The sequence below is a fragment of the Mastigoproctus giganteus genome, chromosome 3 (assembly GCF_048544385.1).
Source record: "Mastigoproctus giganteus isolate SK-2022 chromosome 3, ASM4854438v1, whole genome shotgun sequence".
Classification (NCBI taxonomy): domain Eukaryota; kingdom Metazoa; phylum Arthropoda; class Arachnida; order Uropygi; family Thelyphonidae; genus Mastigoproctus; species Mastigoproctus giganteus.
This window is the reverse complement of record NC_143577.1, coordinates 155932544-155959012: the sequence shown is the minus strand read 5'-3', so window position 1 is coordinate 155959012 and position 26469 is coordinate 155932544. Positions and strand designations below refer to the sequence as shown.

At 40.1% G+C, this 26469-nt stretch overlaps 1 protein-coding gene across 1 annotated transcript in view; it reads right to left on the bottom strand.

The window, feature by feature from the left end:
* The window catches only part of LOC150088345 (uncharacterized), a 521190-nt gene that overhangs the window by 79189 nt on the left and 415532 nt on the right, over nucleotides 1-26469 (bottom strand). Inside the window, exon 7 of the mRNA XM_090370129.1 lies at nucleotides 4286-4447. Coding sequence (XP_090226255.1) covers nucleotides 4286-4447 — 162 coding nt within the window. The remainder of the gene's footprint in view (nucleotides 1-4285; nucleotides 4448-26469) is intronic.

Here is a 26469-nt window from a genome sequence, read left to right as displayed (position 1 = left end):
CCAGTAGGTTTTCAATAAGACTTGAGACTTGCTGATATCCTTCCTCACTCTCAACATCAGAAGCAGCAGTGGAAACATTTCAAGATTTTCTTTCGCAACATGATTTTTCCAAAGATTCAGTCTTCTTTTAAATTCAAGGATCTTGTCACTTGAAGTCAAAGCATTTTCTCCAGGGCCTTGCAGTTCAACTGGTTAGTCTGATGAAAAATGTCTGCTAAGTAGGATAGTTTCTGCAGTCATTCTTCATCTTCAAAGCACTCAAAAAAATCTGGCCTACTATTTTCTTGAAAGTACTCCTGTTTCATCTATTTGAGGGTATTTGAGCTGAAAGTTTCACCTTTCGGCTCAAATACCCTGTTAAGAACTCTTCTGCTAAGCCACCGGATTTCTGTATGTAGCAGGAGATTTATATGCTCTGTCCAGATTTTCCCACAGTTTTTTTTTAAAATGTCCTCAAGTGACTGGTCTTTGTTTAATAAAGTTAACCATTTTTTTAGCATCATCCAGACTCATCAACCTGGGTAGAAAAGCTGTTGTTTTTCAGTTTATTATGCAAAACCTCTTCAGCATCAAGTGACATGTCATCAATACATTGACTTATACTGCTTGAGATTAGAATATTTTCAGTTTCTCATACTGCATCTTGTCCTAGCATTTTACTCACTATAATTTTACATGCTGGCATTATTAGGTTCTCATCAACTATGTGACTTTTCATTTTCCTTTTATGGGCAATAAGTTCTGCTAATAAATAACTTGTTTCCTGAGCGTTTTCACCAAATATGGCTTTTTTTAACAAAAGCTTTATTCTGTTTGTTTTGAGATTCCAACAGCTGTTTAAAATAATCAGCACCTTTACTTGTCAAATAGCTGTGATTTATAGTTATGTGTCTTTTCAATTTTGCTGGAGACACTGCTGCATTTGTAAGTTGCTTGCCACAGAAGATGCACAATGGAATAGGGCATCTTTTATTATCAGCTGATGTAAAACCCATTGATAAGTAGCTTTCACTGTAAAGACGGACTTTTTTGTTCGTCCCTTGTTTTGCTAGTGCATTGAAATGACTCAGAAGATTGTAATTCTTCATCACTAACCTTATCAGAATTGTCTGCAGGCCTAGGCCTAGAATGCTCCTCTTCCATCTCACACCTCGTGTTCAAAAATCGCCACGTTGGACTGTCAGACATGTTTGTAAAACATCAATGCTAATAAAATATAAAACAGAAGGGTATAATAAATAACTAAACGAGATAATTGCGAAAAATACACAAACTTCACAATACAATTCACTTCTAACCTACACAATCCACGTTTTGCAACGTTTACAACAACAACAGTTGTGGGAGGTAATTTGGGAGGGAGAAGCTGATGTCATCAGCTTACCATCCTCCCCTCCGTGCAATACAGCACTCACCAATTATCAACAGCCTCCCCTAGTTCACATCAAAAACAGAGAATGGACTCAACTAAATGAACGCAGTCCTACTGCGCACTGCCATATGGGGGCTGCACAGTTGTGGAAAACCACTGGTGGCGCCTGACCTAAATACTGTGTCATACAGGGCTGAAAGACCTCTAACAAAATTGCTAATGAGACTGTTTGGTCACCGTCCATCACTGCGAATGCTAGCATTATGTGAAGTTCAATAAACTATGTTTATTTATTTATTTTTTCAATCACAATCTCTCGTGGAACCTCGGTTGAGAAACTCTGGTCTAGAATAATGGCTATATCAGAGAATAAATGCTTTACTATGTAAATTTTTTAGAAAGTGAAATAAAAAACAGAATAGGAAATTAAAAGTAATTAAACACATTAAATACTTATCTCTAGCATTGCAGTCCACTTTCATTGCAAATTATAAGATCAAAATGTAGAACAATATCACATGATCTTAAATCATGCTTATCATTGTATTTTCATGCTACTTATAACCTTGTTGTTGTTGGTTTATATGGCACATTGGAATCTTAGGCCACATTGCTTCACTGAAATATTTGTAGAAGAGTGCACTCAAGAAATAATTTTCTTGCTGTACTGACTGAAAAACTCAGAATAACTCGCAGGGAAAATCTTACTCCCTCCACCTGAGATTGGCTAACTAGAGCACTGATTAAAGAGGTTTTAAATATTCCTGCAGTCTCTGATGGAATTTTAACCCAGACCTATCAAATAGGTGAAAAGTGGCAGAACTGCTACTGGCATATCTGGGTGCCATGTGTGACCCTTAAGTGTTACTTGTACAACCCTGCAAATGTTGTCAACTTTCACAGCATATTTTACTACATATAAGTAGCTTAAATGGTAAATGGTGACACTTAAAGGAGATACACTAATATAATATTTAAACAAAAATTCATGTTCAATCCTTTATAAATTATGATAGTTATGAGTTTTTTATTTATTTATTGTACTAGACAGTCCCAGCCAGCTTTCCTGGCATCCCCACAACTAATCACAATACTGTACAGATAATTACAGACTCACAGCACTAATTCCCTCTCCATTACAAGATACTGAAGATATACATATATATATATAGAGGCGCTTCCGTAGCCAGGTGGGAAGGAGCAGCAGTGCATAGCACACACACACTTCTTGATTAGACCGGGGTTTGAGCCCGTCACCACCAAATACGGAGGATGCAGAAAGGTCAGGGAATGACCACCGCATATTCCCGGAGCAATATGGCCTTAGTTGCTAATGCTCCTAAAAACCAAATAACAACATAACATATATATATATATATATATATATAAAAATGTACTTGTTTATACTCTAGCATGACCACCAGGCCAGTGCAGTTTACAATAAATGAATCAATGGAATCAAAAGGCTGTTTCCATCATTGGCTTAGTTTAAAAACTTCACTGGTGTACTTCTGAAACAAACATAAACCAATTTTCTTTGGAAAGGGGGGAACAACGGTTGCATGTGATATTTTCTCTTCAATATCTTCATTTAGCTGTAAAGAATACTGGCTGTACAAAAAGAGCAGTTTCAGTTACATCTCATGCTATAACCATTATGTTTGTTTTTTTTATTCATTCAAATAAAATCTTCAGTTAATTTCAGAACTAAGTATGCTAATGATATTTCTAGACTAAAACAAAGACAGGAAACAACTTTCCCATTGAGAAAAAAGATGTTGCCGAGGAAAAATTTAAATGCAGAAATTAACAAATCCAAGTGGCAATAATTATTCCAATTTTAACATTAAATTCAAAAATTTGCACACTCTTCTTGATTAGACCAGGGTTCGAGCCCGTGACCACCAAATACGGAGGATGCGGAAAGGTCAGGGAATGACCACCACATATCCCCGGAGAAATATGGCCTTAGTTGCTAATGCTCCTAAAAACCAATTAACAACAACCACTCAGGGAAGCACATGTCCTTCTCTGCCTTGAAAGAGTACTCAGTGATGAAATGTTGGCTAACTAGGGCTGAACTGGCCTATTTGTACTAGTCCTACTGAATCATTAGTGATTTCTAGCAACTGCCAAAGCTTGTGCCTGCAGTACCAGGTACAGCATCACACAGCTGTCATCCATGGCATCGCTTCTTGATTAGACCGGGGTTCGAGCACGTCTCCACCAAATACGGAGGATGTGGAAAGGTCAGGGAATGATCACCGCATATCCTGGAGCAATATGGGCTTAGTTGCTAATGCTCCTAAAAAAAAAACCAAAACGAAGCCAAAAACCATCCACGGCATAAAGAACTGCCTTGCAGTAATCTAAAGATTGCCAAATGAATCAGCTTACCTTAGGATATCAAGTTGTAGGAACTGGTGACACCTGGGAATTACAATTTCAATACGATTTAGCTGGAGGATCAACTCATGCAGCAAGGATCATTCAAGAAAATCTTGGAGCTTTTCACAGCATGGTGGAAATTGTTTTCAATACATGCAAGGAGAAAATATTCAATATATTTTGTTGAATAATGCTACTGATATGCTGTTTGCAAACTAGTTGAAACAGCATATCAGTAATATTATTCAATTTGAACCATTTGTGTGGCCCTCTAAGAACTATCTGTGTGGCCCCTGAATACTTCCGAGTTTGACACCCCTGCGCTACACTTTCAGAAGATACAGAAGATTTATAACCACAAATCCAAGAGCAACACAAAAACATTTTTTTTTTTAACTGTGTTGCTAATGATTTGAATCATACTGGCTATTATAAATAATACTATCTGTAATTCCTTTAACTATAACTTTTATCATAATTACTCAATTCCTTTCATATGAATCTGTCCCTTTTTCTTCTACTTACCTCCCAACCATAGAGAAGGCTCTGTATTTCTTGTACTCGAATGGCATTCTCATGCTTTTTCTTCATTTCATTGATATGATGCGCAATGCCTGCCATCACAGATAGTGCATTTTTAATGTCTGCATAACCTTCATCATCTGTATCTGAAGCTTTCACAATGTTCTGAAAATGGAAGAAACAACATATCCATTAAGATAATTGTTGTTAGTATATAAAAATTTCATGAAACAAGGGTAATTAAGGCCAAGATGTGTCTCTCAGAATTGTAATTTCTATATCCATTTCAGTTAATGAAGGGGTTTAACCATCAAAGAGTATCTATTATTCAAAGATGTTCAAAATATATAAAAATTTTGCAAATTTGAATCAGGAGATAGCTTAGACAGGTCTAAAGGATGGACCACCAGAATGTGCCTAGAAGTAGTGACATATAAAACAAAGTGGACAATCATACTCTAGGAGCAAGTTTTTTTGCATAAGAAAGGTTTGCCCTGGGATGTAAAAATCTTTTCGGACTAACTTCTTGCCCATTTATCTACAAACTGAAAGTCATTAAAAAAACACGATTTTGTTTCATTATTCTTCTGAGTTTAATGCACACTAGATTTCTCCAAAGTTGTGCCCAAATCAAAGTATACCTGATATGAAAGCTATATCTATAATCTGTACAACACACAAAATATAAGTTATTACATATTATACTGGATGCAAAAAATAATTTTGATATCATATATTTGGATTTCAGGAAAACTTTTGACACTGTTGTGCATGGAAGACTATTGTACAAACTGGAGCAGAATAGTATTAAGGGTAAGTTGCTACAATGGATAAAAAGATGGTTGAGTGGGAGAAGACAGAGGGTGGTAATTAATGGGTGCTGCTCTTTGTGGACTAATGTTATTAGTGGAGTCCCACAGGGTTCGGTGTTGGGTCCTCTCTCATTTTGTATATTTATCATTGATATTGATGAAGGTATATCAGGCTTAGTGTCGAAATTTGCAGATGATACAAAGGTTGGCAGGGTTGTTAATGACAGTAATGGCAGTGATCTACTACAACAGGATCTAAAAAAAACTCTAAGATTCATTCTTCATTCATAAAACTGAAAAATAGTGCAACTTCAATGAACTCTACTTAACTTTACATTGTTTGACATATTATAATAAAAAATATGTAATAAAATAATTCTCATTTTTCAGTTCCATAAATACATTTTTTAATATGTACAAGTACGTAATACACATTATGAAAATTCGGTCCCTGTTTTAAGTGGAATTTTCTAGAACCAATTATTCTCAGATACCAGGATCCCCCTGTACTATTATTATTATAGATAATTTCTTTATAATGTGTCAAATACTGTTTCTTCATTGCTATTATTATTGTACAGAGTAGTGAAAATTTAAGCACTTCAATGGGTTGAAATCTGTGTGTAATTTATAGAAGAAATGCAGATAATTCTCAGATGTTTTGTGGTACCACTTATATGATTTCTTCAGTGACAAAATTGCAGTACTTATTAGAGCATGTGAATTTGAAGTGTAATAAGGACAGCAATAGGTGGTAGATGACTCTCATCAACCGGTACAATACCACCACTTTGCTTATTGGAGGCTTGAAGTGGTGAAATCCATGTTTAGCCTCTAGAGCAAAGTCCCCCCCCCCCCATACTTCTCCTTCAACCCATGTACGGTACCAAGTATTATAGGTTTTGATACCTTTTGTGTTTGGGGATTTCATAAAAAAAAAAAAAAAAAAGATAATTTGGGCTGAGAAGTGGCAACTGAAGTTTAACCTTGACAAATGCAAAGTACTGCATATGGGTAGAAATGACAAATGCAAAGTACTGCATATGGGTAACCCCAGAGAAATGTACCAACTGTGTGGTACTACACTTAAGGTAGTAGAAAATGAAAAAGACCTGGGAGTAATTGTGCAGTCAGATATGAAGTTTTCTGAGCAATGCAGACAGGCTGCCACCGCAGGTCATGGGGTTCTGTCAATGATATATAGGAATTTTGCTAGCAGGGAAAAGGAGGTGATTGTCCCTCTATATAAGGCAATGGTCAGGCCACGCCTTGAGTACTGCATACAGGTCTGGAGGCCTCATTTTAAGAAGGATGTAGATTTGCTTGAGCGTGTACAGAGAAGGGCAACAAGATTGATGAGGAGAATGAAGGGATCCTCTTATCAAGAGAGGCTTAAGTTCTGCAAATTGCAGTGGATGGAGACTAGGCACCTGCGCAGTGATCTGATTGAGGTGTATAAGGCCTTGAATGGGTTGAGCATGCTGAATTCTGATGGGATCCTTCTACTTGTTCAGATTACGAACCTAAGGGGACATAAATTGAAATTGAGGAAGGACAGATGTAGAATAGATGTGCGGAAATTTCCCTTTAGCCAGTGGGTGGTTAATTGCTGGAACAAACTTCCATCTGTCGTTGTGGAAGTTGATAGGTTAAATAAATTTAAGGAGGAACTGGACAGGCATTTGGAGGGAATGGTGTGATTTTTTTATTTTTTTTTTTTTTTGGCTGATGCTGCATAAGCTCATACACTTGCTTTCTTGCATCACATGCCACTACTACTACATATATCATGATCTGGATTTATGCACCTCGATCCACATGCCCATTTCCTGAGAATCAAACATAACTAGGAATCCAATGGATAGTGACCTTTTCTTTTCTTTCTGAAATTCCTGAAATTCCTTAAGATGCTGTATCAATAGCAGTCTCTTCTTCCAGTCATGTAGCTCCCAAGGAGCTTTTGTAGCCACAAATTCCTCCAACTGCATTGATCTTGTGCTGTATGAGTGGCATAGCAAAATGCCATGCCCAGAAGTTCACTGATCCCATCCTTCCACCTACCTAGTTGCAGCTCTTCCTCTTCTCCTTGATTTTGCCTTCCATTATATTCTTCAACAGAAAGTTTTCCATCCTTGCTATGTGTCCAAAAAATCTGAGTTTTCTTCTGTTGATGCTATGTAGAATTTTAGGCCTGCCAATTTTATTCAATACCCACTCATTTGTTCTTCAATCAAGGTAATAAATATGCAGTATTCTCCTGAAACACCACATTTCAAATGCCTCAATTTTATTCCTGTCAACTCAATTGAGGAATTTTATTCCACTTTTCAGATTCCATCCTTCACATCCATAACTGGAAATATTAACGAATCGATGATTCTCAGTTTCGCCTTTAGGGGGCAGATCTTGGTCTCTCCATAATTTTATAATTTTGTAAGCTACATCTTACTGCCATATAAATATAAAAATACTTTTTTCGAAAAAACAAGAGCCAATCCGCAATTTTAAGCACTATTTAGATGTTCAGCACCCCAAAATCTATAAAGTAAACTTACTTTCGAGTTAATAACAAAATATGACCCAAAATTTGTTGTTCAGTGTTATAAGTGAACACATTAGTGTGAGTATACGAGCACAAGTAGGTCTAAATGTGATAATATGTATATGTTTTTAGGTTAGTGTCTACCACACTATACTAGGTGTGTGCATGCTTGTAAAAACCTGCACATGTGTGTTAGTATATAACTGCAAATGTAAAAGTATTCTTTTCTTCCCCCTTAACTCCAGTCTTCAGCACAGCTGCTAGCCACTGCATGTCCCCAGCACGATCTCCTCTTACCACATGGAGTGCCCTGACCCTATGACTTTAATATCCCCTACAATCCCTGTCTCCCTTCTCCAACTCCCATGCCAACCATTTTGCCTGGTGAATTGTTGTGCCACAAACCTTTTTCTGCCCTTAACAGGTTCCCCCCCCTTTGAAGGATGGGCTCGTTCCACAGGGGCACCCCTTATCTATTTAACTTCTTATTTCCAGATGGAAAATCTTCCTATCATAACCTTCTTTATCTTCATTTGTTCTTGTTCTCATCTGTCTCCCTTTTTCACTTTCCTGAGTGTTTTTCGCCCCTGCAGACCTCCCTTTTTTTTTTTTTTTTGGTAGTTGTTGATGCATAGGCTTCTGTGGCCATAATGCACCTCCCAAGGTTTTTGCAGTACTTTGATCCAAGCCCGAGGCGGGAATCGAACCCGCAACCTTTGGGTTGCCAGGCAAGCACTTTACCCACCTGGCTAGCCCCGTCGGCCAGTCAGTCCTCCCTGGCAAGCTCAGACATCATCCAGGGTTTGCCCCTGACAGAGACCTTGCTATTCCCTACTAATGCTATATCTTACTGGCCTGCCTCCTAGGGGCAGAGGACAGACTACGTGGGATCCCACCAGGGGCCATGCAGATAAATTAGTAAAGAACAACCCAACCCAGCACTACACTTTGCAGACCAACACTAAAACTCCACAATCTCTGAACTTACAGAGTTTGTACTGCAACACAAAGTATACAAATGTGGAGTTGGAGTCTACAAGGAGAAACAACAGAAGCAACAAACAACAAAGGCATTGTCAACTTAGATTTTTCACCAGTTCAAATATTTCGGTAGTCAGGAACTTCTGAAATACCACATGGAAAATTTCAGCCTTGGCATTGTTTTATAAAGATCATTGGGTTCTCTAAAACATATAAATCTCATTGTCTTTCGTTCATCACTTCTAAAGTTATGGGGATCAACATTTTCATACATTATTGCCTATTGAATAACATGGAGCCAACTGGATTCCAGCTGGATCCAGCCTTTGTAAATCAAATCTGGCTTTTCCACCATCTTCTGCATCACAAATTATAACCCCCCTCCAGCAACTTTCATCATGTTTCACTTAGAATTTGAGTCCCCCCCCCCATCCTTCCTGCTTGGTTGTGCCAACTCTTAAACCATTCATTAGATGCAAAAATTGACTTCACTGCTGTGTTGAGCATTCCCCAGAAAACCTCCAACAAAAGTTGTCTGGGGATCCTAGAACCATTTTTAGTGATTCAGTCTTTCTCTAACTCCCCCCCCCCCTGTCAAAATCAGACAAAAACTTTGTTGGCTTATTGCCTGGGATCTATTCATCAGACCAAGGGAAGACCACTGTTCTTCTCCTTGTGCTTCTCCCTTTCAAGGTGTACCTACCTAACATTGATAATTTGAAAATTTCCAGTATCCAAATTTTGTGATTCTCTATCTAGAGCCACAAGATGTAGGATTGTTAGGCAGAGACCATCATTAATGACATGCAGACTGCCATCCAATGAGCATCCTGGGCCTCTGTTAAACTGCAGAGCCTTGAGAAAAACCCCATCAGATTCTCCATCTCCAAACTTTGAGCCCAACCTCTGTTGCAATTTGCAACTGATTCTCCCACTCCAATTCCTGCCCTTGTGGATTTTCATCATTGATGGTGATTACAGCAACTCACCAGAAGAGGACTAGATCATTTCAGATGGTACGCCCATTGCTCAGGTGATGAACATCAGACTGGAACTGGAAGAGTTTATTGCTCAGCAGATGAACTGAATTACCTTGGCTGCAAGAACCAAATTTGGGAAGATATGGTCCAAACTTGTTGGCACTAAAGATATCAAGAGTAGGAGACCGGCAGAATTGCTTAACAAGTACAGGTCACTGTTGAAAAAAAGCCGTGAAATAGGGTTGAATTTGAAAGTGTCTGCAATTCTGCCCAGACACGATAGGAGGGAGTATATGATGAGAGCCTTGCCGATCAATTCGGCTCTGGAAAGATTGTGCAAGGCTCAAGGGGCAGAATTTTTTTCAGCCTGGTCTGTACTTGTTAACAGGGGAGATTGCTTCTACAGGGATGGGATACACTTAAATAGAAAGGGTGCAAGAATATTTGCTGATGCTATCGAGGCAGTGTTAGGTGGGTCGGAAAACTGCTAGCTTGGAGGGATACAAAGACGAATAGATTAACAGTAGCCACTGGCAGAGGTGAAAGAATTCTTCCACTGCTACTATTGGAATGAGCAGAAGCCTGAAAAACAAGATTCAGGATATTTCAGAGACTGCTGGGAGTCATTGCGGTACAAGTAAACACATGGGTTGTGTTAGGGTAGCTAAGAATAGAAATAAGTGCATGTATACTTGCGTGTACACCAATGCTAGGAGTTTAGTAAATAAATTTGATGAATTTGAGGTATTGCTCAAAACATCAAAGGCAGATATTGTTGGGATATCAGAGACTTGGTGTCACACAGATATAAGGAATGCAGAACTGGAATTTGGGGAGTACAACGTCTACAGAAAGGATAGACTGGATAGGAAGGGAGGAGGGGGTTATGCTATTAGTTAAGAAATACATAAAATCCAAGGAAGTGAAGCCAGTGGACATTGCTGGACAGTGCAGTGTCGAGTCAGTTTGGTGTGACATAAGCATTGGGAGATCAAAATTGAGAATAGGAGTGTGCTATAGGCCTAATGACTCTGATGAGTATAATAAGAAACTGTACAGGGAAATAGAGTGGGCCAGTAAATCAGAGAGTCTTATATGGGAGATTTTAATTTCCCAGATACTGACTGGAGTTTGGGGGCTGGTCACTCACACACTAGCAAGGCTTTTGTGGATTTATTGGATGATTGTTTTCTACATCGGCATGTTCGGGAGGCAACTACAGGGAGGAATACTCTTGATTTGATTATCAACAGTGATTCTTCATGCATTAAGAATCTGCAGATAAATGAACCACTAGGTGGCAGTGATCACAGTGTGCTGAAGTTGGATTTACTCAGAGGTAACTACCATTAGGGGTAAAGGGAAGGGTTATTGCTTTCGTAAAGGCGACTACAATGGACTGAGACAGTATTTAAATTCTATACAGTGGGACCAACTGATGATGTTACCAACAGCAAATGCAAAATGGGAAGCATTCAAAGAACTTATCTTGGAAGCTACTAGACTTTACATACCAACTAAGAAATATTGTTCAAGGTTTAGGCCTAAATGGATGTCAGATGAACTGATGAGGCATATGGCAGAGAAGAAACATGCATGGGATACATACAAATTAACACATGACACAGAAGCCTATGATAGATACAATTTGATCTGTAACCAAGTTACAAAGAAGGTTAGGCAGGCGAAGGCAGAGTACGAGAAATCTTTGGCAAGGGATGCAAAGAAAAATAGCAAAGAGTTCTTTACTTATGTAAACTCTAGAAGGAAGGGGATGAATCAGATTGGTCCACTTGATATCGATGGGTCAACTGTTGATGATCCTGCTCAGGAAGCTAACAAACTAAATGAATATTTTGCATCGACATTCACACATGAGGAGTTATTTAGCGAGGGGAAAGCCAGAGGTGTATTCAACTCTAGCAGTAAGCTAGAGAATCTTGTAATAACTGAGAGTAAAGTGGAGGAGAAACTGTTGAAGATAAACACAAGAAAGGCACCCGGGGTGGATGGGATCTATCCAGTTATATTAAAGGAGGCAGCAGAGGAAGTAAGCAAACCCTTAGCCATAATTATGAGAGCTTCCTTGGACTCAGGGGAAGTACCCGCAGACTGGAGATGTGCAAATGTGTCCCCAATTCACAAAGGAGGATCAAAGGCTGACACAAGCAATTATAGACCTGTGAGTTTAACTTCTGTTCCACGAAAATTAATGGAGGCACTAGTTAAAGAAGCACTGCGGGATCATTTAGACAAGACTTCAGTTATAGCTCAGATACAGCATGGTTTTGTTAAGTCGAAGACTTGCCTGACCAATTTGATTGGATACTATGATGCAGTCACAAAGGAACTGGATGCAGGGAATAACTTTGATATTATATACTTGGATCTTAGAAAGGCTTTTGATACTGTTGCACATGGAAGACTGCTGCACAAATTGGAGCAGTGTGACATTGGAGGCAAATTGCTGCTGTGGATAAAGGGGTGGCTGAGGGGGAGAAGACAGAGAGTGGTAATCAATGGACACTGCTTGTCGTGGACTAATGTTATTAGTGGAGTCCCTCAGGGTTCAGTGTTGGGTCCATTATTGTTTTCTGTATTCATAAATGATATTGATGATGGTAAATCAAGCTTAATGTCGAAGTTTGCAGATGATACAAAGGTAGGCAGGGTTGTCAAGGACACTACTGACGCTATGCTGCTGCAACAGGATCTGGAAAGGTTGAGCAGATGGGCTGAGAGGTGGCAAATGAAGTTTAACATTGACAAATGTAAAGTACTACACATGGGAAACAGCAACCCCAGACCAACGTATCAACTCTGTGGTACTACACTGACAGTGGTAGAGAATGAAAGGGACCTTGGGGTGGTTGTGCAGGCAGATATGAAGTTCTCTGAGCAGTGCAGACTGGCTGCAAGAGTAGCTCATGGTGTATTGTCAATGATATATAGGAATTTTTCTAGCAGGGATAAGGAGGTGATTATTCCCTTGTATAAGGCAATGGTCAGGCCACACCTAGAGTACTGTATACAGGTCTAGAGGCCTCATTTCAAGAAGGATGTAGAGCTGCTGGAACGAGTACAGAGAAGGGCAACAAGATTAGTGAATGAAACAAAGGGGGTGCTCTTACGAAGAAAGGCTTAAGTTTTGCAAATTACAGTGTCTGGAGACAAGGCACCAGCGAGGTGATCTGATAAAGGTGTATAAAGCATTGAATGGTTTGAGCATGCTCAATGCTGATGGGATTCTTCCTCTCGCTCAGAATAATCACCTGAGAGGGCATAAATTCAAATTGAGGAAAGACAGATGTAGGATAGATGTGCGGAAATTTGCCTTTAGCCAGCAAGTGGTTGGCTGGTGGAACAGACTTCCATCCCTTGTCATGGAAGTTGATAGCCTAAATAATGGGAAGCATTATTCCCATTCAAAATGGGAAGCATTCAAGGAACTAATCTTGGAAGCTACCAGGCTTTACATACCAACCAAGAAATATTGTTCAAGGTTCAGGCCTAAATGGTTGTCAGATGAACTAATGAGACATATGGCAGAGAAGAAAAATGCATGGGATACATACAAATTAATGGGTGACGTGGAAGCCTATGATAGATATAAGTTGGTCTGTAACCAAGTCACAAAGGAGATTAGGCAGGCAAAGGCAGATTATGAGAAATCCTTGGCAAAGGATGCAAAGAAAAACAGAAAAGAGTTCTTTACCTATTTAAACTCAAGAAGGAAAGGGATGAATCAGATTGGTCCACTGGATGTTGATGGTTCAACAGTTGAGGATCCAGCTCAGGTGGCTAACAATCTAAACGAGTATTTTGCATCTACATTCACACATGAGGAGTTATTCAGGAAGGGGAATGTCGTAGGTGAAGTAAACATTGGCAGTGAGCTAGATGATTTTCTAATAACTGAGAGGAAAGTGGAGGAGAAATTGTTGAGGATAAACATAAAAAAGGCACCCGGGGTGGTTGGGATCTATCCAGTTATATTAAAGGAGGCAGCAAAGGAAGTAAGCAAACCCCTAGCCATAATTATGAGAGCTTCTTTGGACTCAGGGGAGGTACCCATGGACTGGAGATGTGCAAATGTAACCCCAATTCACAAAGGAGGATCAAAGGCTGACACAAGTAATTATAGACCTGTTAGTTTAACTTCGGTTCCAGGAAAATTAATGGAGGCACTGGTTAAAGAAGCACTGCAGGATCATCTGGACAAGAATTCAGTTATAGCTCAGACACAGCATGGGTTTGTTAAGGGCAGGTCTTGTCTGACCAATTTGATTGGATACTATGATGTAGTCACAAAAGAACTGGATGCAGGGAATAACTTTGATATATATTTGGATCTTAGAAAGGCTTTTGATACTGTTGCGCATGGAAGACTGCTGCACAAATTGGAGAAGTGTGGCATTCGAGGCAAATTGCTGCTATGGATAAAGGGATGGTTGAGTGGTAGAAGACAGAGAGTGGTAATCAATGGACACTGCTCAACGTGGACTAATGTTATTAGTGGAGTTCCTCAGGGTTCAGTGTTGGGTCCATTGTTGTTTTCTGTATTTATAAATGATATTGATGATGGTGTATCAGGCTTAATGTCCAAGTTTGCAGACGATACAAAGGTTGGCAGGGTTGTTAAGGACACTACTGATACTATGCTGCTGCAACAGGATCTGGAAAGGTTGAGCAGATGGGCTGAGAGGTGGCAAATGAAGTTTAACATTGACAAATGTAAAGTACTACATATGGGAAACAGTAACCCCAGATCAACGTATCAACTCTGTGGTACTACGCTGACAGTGGTAGAGAATGAAAAGGACCTGGGGGTAATTGTGCAGGCAGATATGAAGTTCTCTGAGCAGTGCAGACGAGCTGCAAGAGTAGCTCATGGTGTCTTGTCAATGATATACAGGAATTTTTCTAGCAGGGACAGGGATGTGATTATTCCCTTGTATAAGGCATTGGTCAGGCCACACCTTGAGTACTGTATACAGGTCTGGAGGCCTCATTTCAAGAAGGATGTAGAGCTGCTGGAACGAGTACAGAGAAGGGCAACAAGATTAGTGAATGGAACAAAGGGTTGCTCTTACGAAGAAAGGCTTAAGTTTTGCAAATTACAGAGCCTGGAGACTAGGCATCGCCAAGGTGATCTGATAGAGGTGTACAAGGCTTTGAATGGCTTGAGCATGCTCAATGCCGATGGAATTCTTCCTCTTGCTCAGAATAATCACCTGAGAGGGCATAAATTCAAATTGAGGAAGGACGGATGTCGGATAGATGTGCGGAAATTCACCTTTAGCCAGCGGGCAGTTGGTTTGTGGAATAGACTTCCATCGCTTGTTGTTGAAGTTGATAGCCTAAACAAATTTAAGGCTCAGCTGGACAGGTATTTCGAACGAATTGAGGGGTGAAATGGGAGTAGTGGTTGTTTTTTTTTTTTTTTTTTTCTTTTTTTTTGGCTGATGCTGAATAAGCTTGCTTTCTTGCATCATATGCCTCTACTAATGCTAATGCTAATAAGTTTAAGACTCAGCTGGACAGGTATTTTGAACGAACAGAGGGGTGAAGTCGTTTTTTTTTTTTTTTTTTATTTGGCTGATGCTGCATAAGCTTGCTTTCTTGCATCAAATGCCTCTACTAATGCTAATGCTAAACTGGAGAGAGTTGTTTTAAATTTATATGTTGAAAACAAATATTATAAAGCTCCCACTATTCCATAAGTTGATCAACTTAGGGAATAGTAGGAGAAACAAAATGAAATACTACAACACCCCTCCTTGTTTGCAGAGGTGCTGAGGACCCCACTGGCAAATGAGAAACAAGCACAGTCCCCAAAAGAGAAGACCAAAATCAAAATGCCAAACCTGTAATTTTAAGGCCCAATGGAGATGTATCGCTTGATATCATCAGTGAGGTGGTAAAGCAAACAGTAACCATAAAAGTTAGGATGCAACTAAAATCTATAAGAATGAAGAGCATACGGAAGATGCGCAGTCCTGAAATCATTATTGAAACTGCCTCCAGGAAAGAAGCAAAGTGGAGAACCCTGCCATTGCATCCATTGATTTAAAAACTGAAGCCCCCAAGAAAAGGAGCCCATCTATAGTCTTTTTTCATGTTGACAAATCTTTATCCCCAGAGGAACTCTGGAAGAGATGTACCACCAAAACTTAGAATTAAGTGGAACGAAGAGACTTTCAGCAAGAGAGTAATCTGGTAACCTTTGCAATTGGGTACTGGAGTTCTTCCCAAGGTGTGGAGCATCATCCTGAAGTCTCAGGAGTATGTTTACCATGGATGGAGCTTTGCTCACCTTTGGGAGCATGCCCCAGTCGTGAAATGCTTCAAGTGCCTGAAATTTGGGCACACAACACATATGTAATGGAATCCATCTGTGGACATTGTGCCCAGAAAGGGCATGAATATAAAGAGTGGCCAAATTAAATCAAGACCCTCTCTGTGTAAACTGCAAGTTGGCAAGGCTAGAGTGTGTTCACTCTATCAGAGATTCTACCAGTCTGCCTAAAAGAAAAGCTGTTAGTCCAGCAAAAAACAGATTATGGCTGAACGCACCAACAGGAACCCTGCATCCAAGCTTAAATTTTTACAGATAAAAGAACAGCAGCCTAGAGTTGCTGATGACAAAATTTAGTTGATAGTAGATGAACAAAATATAGACTTAATTTTGGTCTAGGAACCATATACGCAATTGTCTAAAGTATAAGGATATCCCAGGAGTTATCGCATCATAGGGTGCAACCTTACACTCCATGGGCTGTCATCACTGTACTCAATCCCACGGTCACAGTAACCAAAGTTAACTCACTGTCTCCACCAAATGTCACAGTAACCAAAGTTAACTCACTGTCTCCACCAAATGCTGCTTATGCACAGATATCCACTGAACTTGGCACAATTCATCTCATCTCCACCTATGCTAGACACACAGGGATATCCAACATATCATTCGGTATCTCCAGATAGCCCTCACTCACTCCAGTCAAGCTCCTAATTGGAAGTGAAGTAAACTGCCAATCTCAACTTTGGTATATATAGTACCACTGTAGACAGAGTGGGATCCCACCATGGACAGCTCCTGGAAGATTATCTGCATACCTGACAGCTGAATGTACTAAATCAGCCAGGCAGCCTGCCCACTTTTTGCAACACCATGTGGAAAAGTGAAATTGATGCCAATTACCAGCACTTGTCAGACAGGAAACAGATCTGTTGTTGTTATTGGAGGTTTTACGGTGCAATAGCAGCTAAAGGCCATTATGTGTCAAACAATGGTAAGAGACAGATCTGTACTGGCATACAGATCTTTCTCCTCTCTTCTAGGAATGGTGTGCTCAGGTTGCCTGGATCACCTCTGACTATAAGGCCATTACCTAAAGTTAAATGCCTTGGTCATTTGGCTGACGCAGGCCCCAACTTTTATTCATAACATCATCTGCTTCAATATCAAGTCTGCCTCCAATTGGGATCTCTTCTTGGGAACGAAAGTCTCGGTTTCCAACAGACAACCTGGACTCTTACAACCTCCTATCTGCAACAGCACTCCAAACTCAACTCAACTCACTGATATCATCTATCACGCCTGGCCACTGGGCAAGCATGATAGATGATATCAGTCCCAACATTAAGGATATCCCATGGTGAGCCTAAAATCTTGAAAGGCTTCACCACTCTGTACACTCTGCTAGGAAGGAATTCCAGTGTGTGAGTACTTCTTTGCCCAGCACTTCACTGCTGGTCAAGGAAGTTCCCTGACCAATGCTTTTAGAGGCTTACCGTGCTTCTTGGCACACACTTTTTACCATGACTGGCAACTTGGAGCCCTGGGGGCTTGTCTATCATACTATTAATGATCAGATCCCAAGTGTAATTCAACACTGACACCTACTGGAGACATGACAACAACCTGGGAGCAATTAGTTGAAAACATCTTGAATACCCTATTCACCAAGGATGCCAAACCTATTACAAATTGAGTATTGTGTGGCTCCCATCAATTATCGTAATCCTGAGACAGAGGAACCATTCACCTCAGCAGAGCTAACAGTGGCACTGAGGAATGACAAGTGTCCAGGCCTCGACCTATCAAAGGTTAAGTTTCTAAAGAAAGCTACTCCTACCAGGCCAAATACTATTCTCATACTGCTCAACAAATGCCTATATGAAGGCATCTTTCTGGATACCTGGAAATTGCAAACATCAGACCCTTGTTAAAAAAACCCAGTGAAGCCCTCCCCACCACTTGCCCAATTCATATCACCCTATCACTTTCCTGCTGGTTCTTGGAAAACTGCTGGAAAGTCTGATTTTCTTCAGTCTTACTGCCCACTAAACTTAAAACCAAATGGGATCCCCAAAGCAGTTTGGCTTTAAATCTGGACATAGCACAACCGATGTCATTCACTACCTTATCCAGACTGCAACCCATATAGAAAATAAATACCCCCTTGCCATAAGAGTAGATTTCGACAATTTATGGTGGCCTTCCCTACTTAGAAGACTCAGACAAGCAAAGCTACCTGGAAACCTTTACCACTGCCGTTCAAGCTGGCTAAAGAACTAATTTCAGTTACCACAACCTTCAAGCAAACAATCAGACCAATAGCCAGAGGCTGTCCACAAGGATCTGTCTTGGGACCATTCCTATGGTTCACTGTTCTTGAACCCGGATTTGGACATTGTGGGATGTACTTTTGCCGATGACCTGGTACTTACTGTCCTGTCCCACATCTAGAGCTGTTTGGACGACCGCACTAACAGTACTATCTCGCAGCTAATCAATTGAATGAATAACCACCATCTAAAAATTTCTCCAGATAAGACAAGGACCTTCTTACTGAAAAGTACCTAAGCATAAACACATCCCCAGTTATTAAAATTTAACCCAAGTCTGCTGGGCTTGCGACCCAAATCAAGTATTTGAACATTATCATTGACAACAAAATAACCTTCCTTTCACACCTGCAGTATCTGATAAAATTTCCAAGTATACTGCTCTTATTATGAGGATCTCATGCACAGACTGGAGCCTCTGTGGTAGGATCTTGGCCATTATCTACAGGGCAATTTTCCTGCCCATTGTTACCTATTGCTGGGGCTAGGTGACATAGAGTCAACCTGGCATGGAATGCTGCAAAACTCCAATCTATACAAAGAACCATAATACTTACTATCACTTGCTCCTGCTGTACTGTAATTCTAGCTAGTGTTTTGCCCCTGGATTTCATTCGCTGTAAACTGCAATACACATCGGAATAGGGCCATTCTCACTACCATCCTTGATTTTACAATTGATATCCACAATTATTCTGAGCAAAAAGATAATCATCTGAGACAACATCTTACTCAGCTCTGGTAGGGCTGATGGGAAACTACAAAAGGTGCCACTACTAGAAGATTTTTGCCATAAGTAGATATTACCTATCCCAGACCTCCTACATGGTATTCTGCAGGGCTGTACATCACCTTTCTGGCTCCCTAAAGTGAAAATTAGATGCCCTTGACATTGTTAATGATCCTCATTGAAAATGTGGTGACCTCGAGGACTGGGAGCATATTTTATATCACTGTCTCCAATATGATGACTTTAAGTAGCATCTTAACCGCACCTATGCATGAACTCCTCGAAGGCAATTAACTTTGATTCATTATTGAAAAAGAAAATTATAATGCTTTCTCAGCCTATGCTCATGGCATCTTCACCAGATGCAGGATTACCCTCCAGGAAATTATAAATGTTGCGATCTACGCTACCAGCAGAGATAAATTCCCATCTATGGCTATGTTGCCTCAACCATCACTGTCAGGCTCGCTTTAGCAAAACCTCCTGGTGGAACCATACTGAATCTGGTCAACTTAAATTGCATCCTTTCCTCACTGGAACTCATAAATAATAATAACTGTACTCAGCCTGCACATTCAGACCTTCACACTCTGAGCATTTCAGCTGGACACCAGCTGAGATAAACAATACAATTCCCAATGGTACTCACCTATTAGTATGTAATCATCCAAACCTCATTCTCCTGTAAGATCAATTTAGTGAATGATCCGGTATGTCTCATATGCAACTGATCTACTACAAGAGTACTTCTAAAAACAATCAGAGACAAATAAACCAGATTTGGCCTACCAACGATACAATCTATATGCCTTCCATGACTTGCAGGTACATATGAAGCTACAGGAATTGACACCCTTTAGGGTTGTATTGCTTGCATATTATGTGGGTCAGGCACTACTGACATCATTCATCCAATATGGGATTAACCCTGCTGGTACCTTCGGTGATTTCCTTCCCAGCTTGGGTTTGCCTTCCTGAATACTTATCATGAGACAGGGCCCAATACCCCTGCTGATTACACGAAAATGGTGCTATTATGAAACAATGGGGATTACCTTTATATATATATTATATATAGGAAGCTTCTTTTCTAACCAACTCTCCTAGTCCAACATGCTAATAATTCTTTGGGAAGGTGATATCAATTTTACAACACATGGGTACCTCCCCTGAGTCCAAGAAATTTCTCATAATTATGGCTAAGGGTTTGCTTACTTCCTTTGCTGCCTCCTTTAATATAACTGCATAGATTCCATCCACCCCAGGTGCTTTTCTTATGTTTATCTTCAACAATTTCTCCTCCACTTTACTCTCAGTTATTACAAGATTATCAAGCTTACTGCCAGAGTTTAATATACCTATGGCATTCCCCTCCCTGAATAATTCCTCATGGGTGATTGCAGATGCAAAATATTCATTTAATTTGTTAGTTACGTGAGCAGGATCATCAACAGTTGAACCACTGATATCAAGTGGACCAATCTGATTCATCCCCCTTCTTTCTAGAGTTTACATAAGTAAAGAACTCTTTGCTGTTTTTCTTTGCATCCTTTGCCAAAGATTTCTCGTAATCTGCCTTCGCCTGCCTAACCTGCTTTGTGACTTGGCAACAGATCAGCTTATATCTATCATAGGCTTCTGTCTCGGCTGTTATTTTATATGTATCCCATGCATTTTTCTTCTCTGTCACAGATCTAATTAGTTCATCTGATCATTTAGGCCTAAATTGTGAACAATATTTCTTAGTTGGTATGAAAAGCCTACTATCTTCCAAGATTAATTCTTTGAATGCTTCCCTTTTTGAATTTGCTTTTGGTAACATCATCAGTTGGTTCCACCACATAGAATTTAAATACTGTCTCAGACCACCATAGGCACCTTTACAAAAGCAAAAATCCTTCCCTTTACCCTTGATGGTAGTTACCTTTTGGTAAATCCCACTTCAGCACACTGTGATCACTGCCATCTAGTGGTTCCTTTATCTGCAAATTCTTAATGCATGAAGAATCACTACTAATAATCAGATCAAGGGTAGTACTCCGTCTAGTTGCCTCTCGAACATGCTGCTGTAGAAAACAATCATCCAATAAATCCACAAAAGTCTTGCTAGTGTGTGAGTGACCAACCCACAAATTCCAATCAATCTCTGGGAAATTAAAATCTCCCATTATAAGACACTCCGATTTACTGGCCCAATCTATTTCTCTGCACAATTGCTCATTATACTCATCACGTTCATTAGGCCTATAACTCACACCTACTCTCATTTTTCCTTTCCCAGTGCTTATGTCACACCAAACAGACTCAACTTTGCATTGTCCATCATCATCATCAATTCGATGCACTTCCTTAGATTTTATGTATTTCTTAACTAACAGCATAACTCCTCCCTCCCTTCCTGTCTATCCTTTCTGTATATATTGTACTCCCCAAATTCGAATTCTGCACTGCTTATGTCTGTGTGATACCACGTCTGCGATATCCCAACAATATCTGCCCTTGATGGCTTGATTGGCACTTCAAAGTAGTCTGGGACTTATAGGGCTATTTCCAGCCAGACTGCCTCCCTCCACCAAAAACCCCCACTTTTAGCCCAATTCTTCACTGACTTTCTTCTCAGCAACAAATCCACCTACAGAGACCATCATATCGTCACTGTGCTTGTTCAGAGTGGCCCTTTGAAATCAACTTGGTGCGATTTTGATTATCTGGAATGACCTTGATATTCCAAATTGTTTACCAAGTTATTGTTCACAGTGACTATGAAGTAGTGGAGACAGAACTCATAGCTGCCATAAATAGAGCTAGTATACCCTGAAAACTACAATATGCACCACATACTCTCAAACAAGCAGTGCACTAGAATGCAACCATATACTGTTACAGTCACCTTCCTCATTCCCACTAGTATTGGAGAAAACTACTGTGCATGTTAAACACTCTCCTCAGCCATCCCACAGTGATAAGGAACTCAGTATTCCCAATGGTAAGCAAATTATGTTCATCAGGTCTGAGCTACAGGATGTTGTGTCAAAGCAGAGAAACCAGATCACATCAGCCGCCAGAACCAAACTTATTAATATATGTTCAAAAATGGAAACCATACTGCAAAATCTGGATGTTGACAACAAATGCGATCTAATTGAGATGTTTTTGGCTTTTACTAGATTGAGTAAGCTAAATACTGATGAGACCCTTCCTCTTTTTTTCTTTTTTTTTTTTATGTAAACCCCTAACACAAAAGGTATTAGAACCTATAGTACTTAGTACCGTGCTTGGGTTGGAGGTTGAGAAGACGAAAGAAGATATTTGTTAACGTTAAACTTGAATTTCTATTGATTCTAATTTTCAGGAAATAAGTATGAAGGAAGGTTGTTCCAGAAAACGGTAGTTGAATGAATAAACAAGGAAGATGAAAAGTTGGTTCTGTGAGTTTGAAGTTGGACAGTAAATGGACGTTGGCTGGTGGCAGCACGCGTTCGGACTGTTTTGAAAGAGAGCAGGAATTATAGAAAGTCATTTCAGAAGAACAGTACCCATGGAAGTATCTGTAGAAGAGGCATGCAGCAGAAAGAGCACGTCTATGAGACAGCGAGTGGAGAGACTCTGTTAGAGATGAATCATTAATTAACCTAACTGCCCTTTTCTGAATGGAATCAAGAAGCCTGAGAGAGGTTTTGGGGGAACCACCCCAGTTGTGGGAACAATATTCCATGGCAGGGCGGATTTGCAATTTATACGGAGTGAGCAGCTGTTTGAAAGAAAAGTAACGCCGAGAGCGAAAGAGAAAACCAAGTTTTTTACATGCAGAGAAAGCAATATTTGTAATGTGCTTGTGCCAAGAGAGAGATTAGAAGTCAGGGTAATCCCCAAAAGAGATATATCATTTTGCCATTAAAGATAAGCATAGGAGCAGAAGAATCCTTTTTGTGAGATATAAGACAAGACTGAGTTGTAGAAGGGTTGAAATCAACTAAGTTCTCTTTGCCCCACTGCAGAATTACCTGAAGATAGGCATTTAAGGAATTGGTAACAGATTTTCGAGAAGTTGAGGCTGATTGAACAGGGAAAGGTTTATAAAATGGAAAGTGGAATGCAATGTGTTATCATCGGCAAAACTATGGATAGGATTTCCAGTCAATGGAAGAAGGTCATTGATATACAAGAGGAAAAGAGTGTGGGGGGGGGGAAACTTAACCTTGGGGGACACCGGCATTAGTGGAGAAGTTAGAAGACAGAGAGCCATCTAGCATTAGCATTAGTAGAGGCATTTAATGCAAGAAAGCAAGCTTATGCAGCATCAGCCAAAAAAAAAAAAAAAAAAAACTACTTCCACTTCACCCCTATGTTCATTCGAACTACCTGTCCAGCTGAGCCTTAAACTTATTTAGGCTAACAACTTCCATGACAAGGGATGGAAGTCTGTTCCACCAACCAACCACCCGCTGGCTAAAGGCAAATTTCCGCACGTCTATCCTACATCTGTCTTTCCTCAATTTGAATTTATGACCTCTCAGGTGATTATTCTGAGCAAGAGGAAGAATCCCTTCAGCATGCTCAAACCATTCAAGGCTTTATACACCTCTATCAGATCACCTCGCTGGTGCCTAGTCTCCAGACACTGTAATTTGCAATACTTAAGCCTTTTTTCGTAAAAGCAACTCTTTGTTCCATTCACTAATCTCGTTGCCATTCTCTGTACTCGTTTCGGCAGCTCTACATCCTTCTTGAAATGAGGCCTCCAGACCTGTATAAAGTACTCTAGGTGTGGCCTGACCATTGCCTTATACAAGGGAATAATCACCTCCTCATCCCTGCTAGAAAAATTCCTATATATCATTGACAATACACCATGAGCTACTCTTGCAGCCAGTCTGCACTGCTCAGAGAACATCATATCTGCCTGCACAACCACGCCCAGGTCCCTTTTATTCTCTACCACTGTCAGTGTACCCCAGAGTTGATACGTTGCTCTGGGGTTGCTGTTTCCTATATGTAGTACTTTACATTTGTCAATGTTAAACTTCATTTGCCACCTCTCAGCCCATCTGCTCAACCTTTCCAGATCCTTTTGCAACAGCATAGTGTCAGTAGTGTCCTTGACAACCCTGCCAACCTTCGTATCATCTGCAAACTTGGACATTAAGCTTAATACACTATCATCAATATCATTTATAAATACAGAAAACAATAATGGACCCAACACTGAACCCTGAGAGAATCCACTAATAACATTACTCCATGATGAGCAGTGTCCATTGATTACCACTCTCTGTCTTCTCCACCTCAACCACCCCTTTATCCAAAGCAGCAATTTGCCTCCAATGCCACACTGCTCCAATTTGTGCAGCAGTCTTCCATGTGCAACAGTATCAAAGGCCTTTCTAAGATCCAAATATATAATATCAACATTATTCCCTGCATCCAGTTCTTTTGTGACTGCATCATAGTATCCAATCAAAATTTAACCCCGGGGGCTTATATCTGGTGAGTATGGGCTTGGCAAACCCAGGGTCCTGAGCTGGATATCATCATTCTTCTCTTTCTTGGTGATTCCTTTGTAATTCTCTCTGCCTTTCTCTTTCTCTCTCCTCCTCTCTCTTCTTTCTTTCTCAGGGGGTAACTCGTGAATTATTTATTTATTTTTTTTTTTTTTGGCTGGTGCAGCATAAGCCTCAGGCTTCCTTGTACCATATGGCTAATAATAATAATAAATTGGTCAGGCAAGACTTCCCCTTAACAAAACCATGCTATGTCCGAGCTTTAACTGAAGTCTTGTCTAGATGATCCTGCAGTGCTTCTTTAACCAGTGCCTCCATTAATTTTCCTGGAACAGAAGTTAAACACTGTGAGTTTAAATTCTGTTCCAGGTTTATAATTACTTGTGTCAGCATTTGATCCTGCTTTGTGAATTGGGGTCACATTTGCACATCTCCAGTTTGTGTGTACCTCCCCTAAGTCCGAGGAAGCTCTCATAATTAGGGCTAAGGGTTTGCTTACTTCCTTTGCTGCCTCCTTTAATATAACTGGATAGATCCCATCCACCCCAGGTGCCTTTCTTGTGTTTATCTTCAACAATTGCTCCTCCACTTTACTCTCAGTTATTACCAGATTCTCTAGCTTACTGCGAGAGTTGAATATGCCTCTGGCATTCCCCTCGCTGAACAATTCCTCATGTTGATGAGCAGATCATCAACAGTTGACCTGTCGATATCAAGTGGACCAATCTGATTCATCCCCTTCCTTCTAGAGTTTACATAAGTGAAGAACTCTTTGCTGTTTTTCTTTGCATCCCTTCCCAAAGATTTCTCGTAGTCTGCCTTCGCCTGCCTTACCTCCTTTGTAGCTTGGTTACAGATCAACTTGTATCTATCATAGGCTTCTGTCCTAGGCTTCTGTGTCACGTGTTAATTTGTATGTATCCTATGCATTTTTCTTCTCTGCCATGTTCCCCGGGGACTCACATCTGGTGAGTATGGGCTTGGCAAACCCAGGGTCCTGAGCTGGATATCATCATTCTTCTCTTTCTTGGTGATTCCTTTGTACTTCTCTCTCTCTCTCTCTCCCTTTCTCTCTCTCTCCATTTCTCTCTCTCTCTCTCTCTCTCTCTCTCTCTTTCTCCTCCTCTCTCTTCTTTCTTTCTCAGCGGGTAACTCAGGATTTTTTTTTTTTTTTTGGCTGGTGCAGCATAAGCCTCAGGCTTCCTTGTACCATATGGCTAATAATAATAATAATAATAATAATAATAATATGTCTCATTAGTTCATCCGACATCCCTTTAGGCCTAAACCTTGAACAATATATCTTAGTTGGTATGTAAAGCCTAGTAGCTTCCAAGATAAGTTCTTTGAATGCTTCCCATTTTGAATTTGCTGTTGGTAACATCATCAGTTGGTCCCACTGTATAGAATTTGAATACTGTCTCATTCCATCGTAGTTGCCTTTATGAAAGCAATAACCCTACCATTTACCCCTAATGGTAGTTACTTCTTTGAGTAAATCCCACTTCAGCACACTGTGATCACTGCCACCTAGTGGTTCATTTATCTGCAGATTCTTAATGCATGAAGAATCACTACTGATATTCAAATAAAGAGTATTACTCCTTCTAGTTGCCTCCCGAACATGCTGATGTAGAAAACAATCATCCAATTAATGCACAAAAGCCTTGCTGGTGTGTGAGTGACCAGACCACAAATTCCAGTCAATATCTGGAAAATTAAAATTTCCCATTAAAAGACTCTCTGATTTACTGGCCCACTCTATTTCCCTGTACAAATTCTTATTATACTCATCAGAGTCATTAGGCCTATAGAACACTCCTACTCTCAATTTTGATCTCCCAATGCTTATGTCACACCAAACGGACTCGACACTGCACTGTCCAGCGATGTCAACTGGCTTCACTTCCTTGGATTTTGTGTGTTTCTTAACTAATAGCATAACTCCTCCTCCCTTCCTATCCTGTCTATCCTTTCTGTAGACGTTGTACTCCTCAAATTCCAGTT